Here is a 9,699-nt window from a genome sequence, read left to right on the forward strand (position 1 = left end):
GGGTTGCCCAAGCCACCCTGGGCTGCCACCTCCTCAGCTTCCCCGTAAGGGAGAAAGAACTCTCTACTGTACTGTTCTGACTTTCTGTACCACAGGCCACAGAGTCAGCCTCCGGAGGGATTATTTTTATCTCCAACACATATATATAAAGAAACATGCTCAGGAGGTGAAGGACATGCCCAAGTGGCAGGGCTGGGGTTTGAATCCCATCCAAACAGAAGACAGTGACAGCCGCCTCTGAGAGCTGCTGGAGGGGTCACAGGGCGCTGCATAGGAAGCCCGTGACCTGGGCCAGTCTGGAGGTGCCTGGTCGGTGGCCTGGCATCACTGTCGCTCCAGACCCCCAGCGGGTGGCTGAGGCCGAGCCACCCCAAGGCCCATGTCTGACCCAGGCCACCGCCCCCTGGGCCGACAGTATCCGGACGGGGCAGACCCTTCTGGACACACAGGAATCCAGCCAGTCCCTCCTCCCCAGCATGAAAGGCCAGCCACTCCTGCAGAAAAGAACTCAGGTTTATTTGCGGTAGAAACCGTGGTCTGAAAAAAAACCTATTGGCAAATGTACAGTTTGCGTTCTGTCTGGGGTCACCACCAGCTGCGGGACCCCCAGATCCCTGACCCGCATGCGTCGGGCTCCTAAGTGTTCACAGCTAATCTCAGGCCCCAGGTCCGAAGCCCCGCCAGAGGGCATCCCATCTCCTGCTGCAACCACCCGCGTCCCAGCCTGTGCCCGGCCCTCCTCCCCTGCTGCTTCCTGCAGTGCAAAAACTAACCCAACCAAGACAAGCTCCCTAACACACAAAAACAAAGCAAAACAGTCACAAGAACCAGGGCTCTAAATTAGGTTTTCTCAGTGCCCTTCGTTATCACGACGCCTTGCTCCATGATGGCCTCAAACATACATTATTTTCTTGCTGTTATAAAATCTCTTCCTTATTATCCACAGATATATAATGGGAGTTTTGGAGGAAATAACTACCAACCTTTTTTTCCCTTAAAAAGCAAACAAGCCAAACCCAAACCAAAACGAAACAAAACAAAACCCTAACAACATCAATAACAGAAACCAAAACTCTTCCGACAACCGTAAACAAGAAAGGCGCTGGCCCCGCTGCTTTTCTCCCCTCCCATCCTGGGCTCACAGCTGGGCCAGCTGCGCCGAGGTCACGTGCAAAGTGCTGGGTGCACCCTGACAAGGATTTGGGTCTGCTCTCTCCGTGGAAAATCCTTCCTTCCCCCGCTTTGCCCACTGCCCCCAAATACAATCCTGTGACCCTCATTTCCCAAGCCTTTGCTGGCTGCCTCGTCTCTCCTGCCTGCACACGCCCTCCCTGACCCCTCCCCGTCTCCTCCGCACGCCAGGATGCCGCTGTGTTGAGCTGAGGCTGGAGATCACAAGGCTGACCTCCGAGGAACCCCAGGGTGCAGTGTGGCCACCAGCGCCCACCCCGGCAGGGGCCAGCCTTGGCAACGCCCGACCTCGTGCAGCTGACCGAAGGGAAAGGGGGACCCACGAAGCCCACGCTGCACCCGTAGCTTTGGCACGGAACTCAGAGGGGACAGCGTCACTGGGTCTCAGGCGACATCCGGGCGGAGAAAAGAGGGTCCGGCCAAGCCAGCCAGAGGTCAAGGGCCAGGAGGAGTGCGGAGGGCGAGCTCGGGGGTGGAGCTTCCCCAAGAGAACCGACTTCGGGCTGTGGCCGCAGGCCCTGTTTCGTGGGCTGCAAGAGCCCTTGGAAGGAAGACTTGCCAAGAGCTAGAACCGACATCTGTGCAAAGGCTGGGAAGACCCTCAGGGACCCCCCTGCAGGACACGGGACACCCAGAGGGCCTGACTGCTTGGGGGCGGTGGCAGGGGGCCTCCTTCTGGAGAGGAAAGTGAACAGCAGAGACCAGGCCAGCGGAAAACCTTGTCTGCTTCCCGCCCGCGGCAGGGCTGGCAAACGATGTATCCACCTGGCAGCAGGACAGGACAGACACACACCAAGGGCTCAGGGCAAAGGACAGTACCACTGACTGGGGAGCGGGGTCGGCAGCTTCAAGGTTCCTAAGGCTCCCTCCCGAGAGAGCGGCCACCCCGGGGTCTCTGCACACCCCTGGTGCGGAGGGACAGCAGGAGCCCGGGGGGCCGCACAGGCCCTGGCGATGCTCCCTCCCTCTGTCCCCAAGCACAGCAGCCTGGCTCTGGGCCCTTCCGTCTCCCCCTGGGGGCAGCAGGGCGGAGGGTCCAGAGGCTGAGCGGAAGAGACCAAGGGGAAGGTGCCCAGCCCTCCCTGGGACAGCATATGCCATTCAAACCTAAGCTTCTGCAGGCCATCTCGACAGGACAAGGGCAAGGTGAGCTCTGGCCTCAGCTGTCACCCAGAGCCTGGCTCGGGACGCCACAGGCGCTCCCTCTACTCGGCACTCTGGTGGTGGCAGCCAAGCAGGGCTGGCCCAGATTTCCTGTATGTACAAGTGGCGTACCCAGGACAGGCCACCAAGGGCAGGCTGATGGTGGGACGGATCACATGTAGGGTTCTGAACACCCTCCCCATCCCCATGGGCTGTTGAAGACTGGAAGGTTGGCGGGCATTTCCCCTTCTGAGTCTCAGAGCTGGAGACAGGCTTCAGCACCGGAGCGACTCTTCCAAGAAAATCCGCGAGTCCTGTCCGCGTTCTTGCTGTCACTGGATGCCCTCTTCCTCTACGTACGTTGAAGGAAACCAGCCAATCTGAGAAAGATGAGAGACTCACGTTAAGAGTGTGTGAAGGGTGAGGGCAAGTGGAGGTTTGTGGAGGTGGGCGATTCTTTAAGAGGCTGGCATCCTAAGGCAGGCCCACCCCCAAGAGAGGCCCTGGAGAAGAGGCAGAGAGCCTAGCGGAGCCGAGGTCCAGGAGCAGGGGTGACCCTGAAATACACCAGCCCAGAGCAGTTCAAGGCGACCTGCCCGCCAGCTAACTGCCCGCCAGCAAAAAATTAAATCCTCTCTGGAGGAAGATAACATCATCCGGAGCCTCTACGGTGTTTTATACGCAAGCTCGGCATTGAATCAGGAACAAGTGACAGAAACGAAGAGAAAATGCAGACAGCAGAAACCAATCTACAGGTCATCCAGATATCGGGGTCATCCATCAGGAAACGTAAGTAACTCTAACCTGTCTGTTTCAGAAAACTGATGAAAAAGCAGAAAATTTTCCCAGAGAACTGAAATCAGAAATCAAATGGAAACCCTAGAACTGAAAAATAGAATGACTGAAGTTAAGAGCAGATTAGGCAAAGCAGAACAGAAGACTAATAAACTGGAAGATAAGTCAATAAAAAGTAATGAGACGGAAAACCAGAGAAAATGGACGAAACACACATAAAACGGTAAAAATATTACGTGGGCCATGGTGAACAAGATCTACCATCCATGGGAACAGATCCCCAGGAGAAAAGAGAGAAAATGGAGCAGATACACTATCTGAAGAAATTTCCAAAACTGATGTAGGACATCAAACCACACATTCAAAAATATCTCTGCAAATCTCAAACAGAATGAATACAGAGAAAACCATACATAGGCACAGTATAGTAAAACTGATGAAAAACAAAGACTTTTTTCACATGGAGCCCAGTGGGGAGTAGTGCAGATATCCTCCAAAGGAATCACCATAAGAATGCTGATGGACTTTTTCTACAGAAATGATGGAAGCCTGGTGACAGTGGAATGACATCCTCGAAGTGCTGAAATAAAAGATCTGCCAGCCTAGCCTTCTAAACCCAGTAAACAAATACCCTTCAAAAATGAACTCAGTAAAATGGCTCACAAAAAGGAAGCAGGTCTCATTGGAGAGATGACTGATTGCTGGGGGAGAATGACCAAGCGGAGAAGAGAAAGCTTTTCCTTACAGTAGAAAGCCCACTAATAAGTGTATAAAAAAAGATAGAAAATCACTTTTCTCCATCATGATAGAAATAACTGAATAGGCAAAATTCATCAATGAATGATAAAACTAGTAGGTGAAAGTTTGATGAGGAACAGCCTGTTTATCTGATTTCAAAGTATTACCCTGCACATTACTTATCAATTACAGTAAATTCAGAGTGGAGAAACTTGGCAGACACCACCTTAACCAAGTGATCAAAGTTAATGTCACAATAATGGGGCAAACCGCCATCATAAACTTCTTGAAAGGACCCTACGGCCACTGAAAAAGAGAAAACATCCCCATGGTGGTGTTCCCACCAACAAATACAACCTCAGACTAATCATGAAGAAATATCAAAAAAAAAAACTAAATTGAGGGATAGTCTACAAAAATAACTAGAGAAGACACTATTGGGACAGTTGTGAAATCTGAATATGGACTGGGGAGTAGATAATTATAGCAAAGGGAAATGTCCTTGATCTTAAGAAATACACACTGCAGTTCTTTAAGGGTAAAGCGCTATGATTTCTTCAACTGATTTCCAAATGGTTTAGCGAAAAATAAGTGTGTACACACACACATACACTTACAGAGAGAGAGAGAGAGAGAGAGAGAGAGAGAGAGAGAGAGAGAGAATGCAAAAGAGAAACCAAATGAACAAACCATTCTTAATTGGTAAATTTGGGCATATGGGAGTTTTTGTAGGACTGCAACTTTTCTTTAAATTTGAAATTATATCAAAATAAATTACAAATATTTTATAATGAAAACATTTAAAAAAGAAAGTGAAAGAAAGATGTGTTCAGATCCAACAAAAACTGAGAATCTATAAGTAGCAGACTTGCACTAAAAATCATACTGAGAGGGAACTTCAAGCACCAGGAATGTGGTTTTGATTGTGTGTATAACAATGCAGAAAGAAATGAGGAACCCTGGGAAAGGTAAAGAGGTAAGCCTAAATGAAAATTAACTGCTTGAAACAAAAATAATGTCTTATGGGGTTAAAAAATGTCAAATTAAGAAACATGACAACACCTGCCCAAAAGTTGGAAGGAAAATGAATACAGTCAAAGGGCGTCAGGTCCTTGCATTGTCTGGTAAGTAGTGAAAGTACTAATTTAAGGTGGTCTGTCAGAAATCAAAGTGTACATTGAACCTCTAAGGTAACCACTTAAGTAACAGGAAAAGAATGTGTAACTAACAAACTAAGCAAGGGGGGTGAGAAGTGGAATAGAAAAATTGATTAATCCAAAAGTTGGAAAGAAAGGACAACAAAGAAGGAATAGATGTGAAAAAGAGAAAATAAACAGATGATGCATTTAAATCTAAATATCTCAGTAATTACATTAAATGTAAATGGACTACCTATACTAATCAAAAGGTCAAGACTGTCAGATCAGACTGGCTTGTAAAAGTCCATTTATAGTAAGATTTTTATCACCTAACTATCTTAAATATAAGAATACAGAAAAGCTGAAAGTAATACAAGAAAGAAGAAGGTATGCCACGCAAAACACTAATCCCCTCAAAAAGCTGGTGTCTCTCAAACAGCAGGAAAAGCAGACTTCACAGCAAGAAGAACTGCGACATTTCATAACAGGGTTAAAGTATCAACAACAGGAATATCTAGCAACACTCTAAACCAGTGGTTCTAAAACTGAACTCTGCATCGAAATCACCTGGGAAACTGGCTGACATCATGACTGGGGTGAGGGCCCAGCTCCAGGCGCCTCTTGGCACTTTTGAGAGCTAGCAGTCCCAGCCCTCTAGGTCGACTGCCTGGGACTCAGAGGCCTCACACTTGTGAAGGGCTGTCAGATGGAAAAAGGATCAGACCCAGGGGCCTCCAAGGTAGAGGCAGACCAGTTCCTTCCACCTGGCAACGGAATGGTAAGTGACGGGAGCCAAGTCTGTGGGCAGCTGCAGCCCCTGCAAAAACTGGACGTTTCCTAATTGGTGCTTTGTGGAGCCCAGGCACCCTGTCGGGTGACTGCCAATGGAACTAGTCAAAGCCAGGGGGTCCAGACAGGGTACCAGGATAAGGAGCCGTGGGGTTTCAGAATCTCAGGCTGGCTGGGGACACTGTGTGTCCCTTCCCATCTCACCAAGGTGTAAATGGGGTCTTATGGAACGGCAGAAGCCCCGTGAGGACATCCCGGCCCTACTCTCAGTCCTGCAGCCTCCCGGCCTGCAAAGAGAGCTGGGCACGTGCAAGGGACTTAAAGACCGCACCCAACATCTGTCCCCTGCCGTTTCCACAACGGACCGTAGAATAGGACCAAGCACATATACAGCGTCAGACAGGCCAGGGTCCAGATCCGAGCCAGGAAGTCGCTTCCTCACTGTGACCTTGGCTCACGGAACCTGGGGACACCCAACCTCCCGGGCGCAGTCAGAGGGCACAGGGTCGGGGCAAGGTGGTGCGGCGGTGCCAGCCTGCCGGAGCCCCACCTTCCCGAGCACCGCAGGGAGGCGGGGCCCCCGTGGGGCCCAGGACCCGGGGCCGGTCCCACTCACCCGGCCGTTGGTCTCGCCCTTCCACCAGCCCTGGTCCCCACCGATGCGGCTGTAGATCTTCACCACGTCGCCTTCTCGCAGCGAGAGCTCCCGCAGGTCCCGGGCAGCAAAGTTGTACCTGGCCACGGCCGTGCCGATGACGCGGGGCGCAAACACTGCTGGGGGGAGACGGGCGGCGTCACAACAGCTGCCGGGTGGGGCCGCCAGGGCTGAGGGTCCTTTGGGCCGAGCTGGGTCTCTCCCCCGGGGCCCAGCCCTGTGCCCACAGAGGAGCCCATGGAGCAGAAAGGTTCTGGCGGGACAGACCAGGCTCCAATCCCAGGGCCCCTCGCTCCTCTGTGGGCGCCCCGACCTGCGGGCACGTGGCCCATCCGAGCTCCACCGTGATTAAGTCAGAGCCTCACCGCCCCACCGGGGGCCGTCACGGGCGGCAAGCGTGCCCGCGGGGATACGAACGGGTGTCGGTGCTCTGTCACAGCTCCCTCGGGGCCTTCCCCTGTGTGCCCAGGGCCTGGGCATCACATGGCCAGTGGACAGCTGAGTGACCGCTGCCCAGCTCCCAGCCTGCACTCTGACAAAGTGCCTGGAATTGGACCCCAGGGCACTGCTTCCCGACTTCCCTCGTGTCCCCAACTCCAGAGCCCAAACCAAACTGGAAAGCCGGTTGGATCAGCTTGGCCCGGGACCCAGGAGTCCTGATGGACAGATGACAATGGCCCGTGACGGGAGGGGCAGCACATGCGGCTGCTGGGGAGGGCTCTGCCTCTGGCAGTAGAGGGCCGTGCGGTCAAGGCCAGTCGAGACCTGTCCCCCTGCACCCAAGCCCCACAAGTCCTCCTTAGTGTCGCCGAGTGGGGCCTGCCCCGGGGTCTGCTCCCACCTTCACCCCGAGGGGGGTCGCCCAGCTGTTTGCTGCTGCCAGATGCAAAGCTCCCGGGGAGCAACGGGGCACAGTGGCTGATGAGCTGGAGAGGGGTCATGGGGGTGAGCATGGCAGGGGTGAGGGCAGCACCAAGCTGGACTGTGTCTGCAGGAGCCGCGGCAGCCCCGCCCCCCGCGCCCCCGCCGCTCACCTCTGCACACACCCGCCCCGCCCCACCCAGGCTGCGGCTCCCCTCTGCACACACCCGCCCCGCCCCGCCCAGGCTGCGGGCAGCTGCGGACACTTTCAGGCCGGGGCCGTGGCCCGCCAGGCAGCTGGCGGCAGGCCGGGGCCCCCCACGCCCCGAGCAGCAGCGGTACCTGGCCAGAAGGGCACGGAGGAGCCCTGAGAAGCAAGGCTGAAGCCCTGAGGACTGAGAAAAGAAAAGTTGTAGGAAGCGCAGGAAGCTGCAAAGAGGCGAGAGAGACTGTTGAAAGGGGGACCGGGGAGCATCCACACGCCGTCCTAGGCGCGGGCGGTCACAGGCGGCGGGGAGGGGGCCCAGGCCCCGCCCAGGGCACCAGGAGGGCAGCGGGACCCACCCGGGCTCTGGGTGCGGCTGCCCTCGCTCCACCTCCTGCACCAGTTTCCCGGGCCACCTCCTCCCAGTGGGCGGGCTCACGCGAGGATACAGGAAACTATTCGTGCAGATCACAGCCCCTCGCCCGGCACACAGTAGGTGCTCACTAAAGGCCCGTCGTTCCTCTCCTGGCCTGCTCTGCCCCGGTGGGACCCGAGGTCCTGCGGGCCCCTGCAGCTGGAGGAAGTGGGGTGGCTGGCTCCGAGACAGAGCCCTGGGCCGGATGCCAAACACTCTGGGCCCAGCCTGCCCCTCCTCCAGGTGGTCCCCCATCTGCGCTATGGAGCCCCATCTGCAAACAGAGGTACTGGCTCTGGCTCCCTCATAGCTGGGGTCCCTGGGCGGGGCGGGGGGTGGATGCTGGGGCACAGGGACGGATTTGAGGACAGAAGGGACCTGCCCTGTTCCCTCCCCACTCTGACCTCCAGGCAGAGAGGTATTGAAACTCGAAGCAGCAGTTCATAGCTGGCACTCCCCACCTGTCACATGGGGCCGCCCTGGCACCCTGGCTCAGGAGGGTGCTGGTGAAGGGCTGGGGGGCCTGGGCCACTGCTCCCCGGGGTGGGAATAGGGAAGGGGCTCCTGGCCGAGGTCAGTGCAGCCCACCGGAAGCCTTCTGCGCACGGGCATTACCTGGGGACCGGCTGGAGGCCCTAGAGGCCACGCGTTCCCGTGACTTGTAGGGGTACTTGAGCGTGGTGTCCAGCTGCTTGAAGCTCTCCTTGAGCGAGTGGCACTGGTAGTACTCTACCAGCTCCTGCAAGACGCACACACTCACTGCTACCTCCGCCTCCAGGCAGTCCTCCCAGACGCCCTGCCCTCCCTCTCCCACCTCCCCAGGTTCTCCTTGACCCCCGAAAACACCCCTCCTCCTCGCCGCCCCTCCTAGCACCCGAAGTGGGGGCAGGGTGGTCAGAATCGCAAACTTTTGATCCTGTAATTTCTCTCCCAGAAGTTTCTAAGGGAAGAGTCAGGGAAGAAGGCAGGGACTGATGGGCACAAGTGCTCCCTGCAACACTCTTCATAATGGAGAAAAACTCGAAACGCCCACACGTCCAACACCAGGGAAGTGCCTCGAGAAAAATCCCAGCATATCCACGTGACCGAATGCCGCGCGGCTACAGTGGGGCAGGAGGAGGGTGGTGCCCCTGGTGAGCATCCATTGTGTTGAGAGGCAAACTAGGAGTTGGGTCCAGTGTGGCCAGGGGCTTTGTTTGAAAAAGGAACCTAGAAACCACACCTAGGCTCTGCTTAGAAGCGGTGGGGGCTCGCCCTGAGACGAGAACAGCAGGCTTGGGGGCAGATTGTGGATACTCTCTGTTTTACTGGGTGTGTTTCTGCGGCCGCAGTGGGCAGTCTAAGAGCTCAAGTGCTCCAGTTAGATGTTCTCCATGCACGGAACACATGTAATTTAGCAAAGAGACACCAGGTCCAGCTTTAAAATCATTTTAAGGACTATGCCTCTCGTGGCTTTCTGGCTGGGCTGGGACAGCTGGGGCTATGGGCGTTAGAAGCGAGTGGGCTGCGTGATGCTGGTGGCCCTACTGTCCACCATGGGGTTTGGGGGACAGAAGCCTGACTCGGGGGCCTCCCTGTCCCAAGGTGCCCTACAATCCAGTTTCCCTGGATCTCTCCCACACTGGGAAGACCCTCCTCCCCGGGGAGGGGGGGACCCCTGCTGGGCTCTCCCCCTCTGCAAGCCCGGCCCGCAGGAGTGGGTGCAGGGGGCCCCTCCTCCTCGGTGTGGCTGCGGTGGGGGACCTGGGCCCTCCCCCCCCCCCCCGGG

At 55.5% G+C, this 9,699-nt stretch overlaps 1 protein-coding gene across 2 annotated transcripts in view; it reads right to left on the reverse strand.

The window, feature by feature from the left end:
• Positions 1 to 2,666: 2,666 nt before the first annotated feature.
• Positions 2,667 to 9,699, reverse strand: part of VAV2 (vav guanine nucleotide exchange factor 2) — a 189,893-nt gene continuing 182,860 nt past the window's right edge. The window contains exons 27-30 of one of the 2 annotated variants that reach the window (XM_007453081.1): positions 8,547 to 8,670; positions 7,654 to 7,740; positions 6,412 to 6,566; positions 2,667 to 2,714 (exon numbers count right to left, since the gene is read on the reverse strand). In XM_007453081.1, coding sequence (XP_007453143.1) covers positions 2,667 to 2,714; positions 6,412 to 6,566; positions 7,654 to 7,740; positions 8,547 to 8,670 — 414 coding nt within the window. The remainder of the gene's footprint in view (positions 2,715 to 6,411; positions 6,567 to 7,653; positions 7,741 to 8,546; positions 8,671 to 9,699) is intronic. The other variant, XM_007453082.1, reaches the window with a different exon arrangement.

The sequence above is a fragment of the Lipotes vexillifer genome, unplaced genomic scaffold (genome assembly GCF_000442215.2).
Source record: "Lipotes vexillifer unplaced genomic scaffold, Lipotes_vexillifer_v1.1 scaffold149, whole genome shotgun sequence".
In the NCBI taxonomy this organism is placed as follows: Eukaryota; Metazoa; Chordata; class Mammalia; order Artiodactyla; family Lipotidae; genus Lipotes; species Lipotes vexillifer.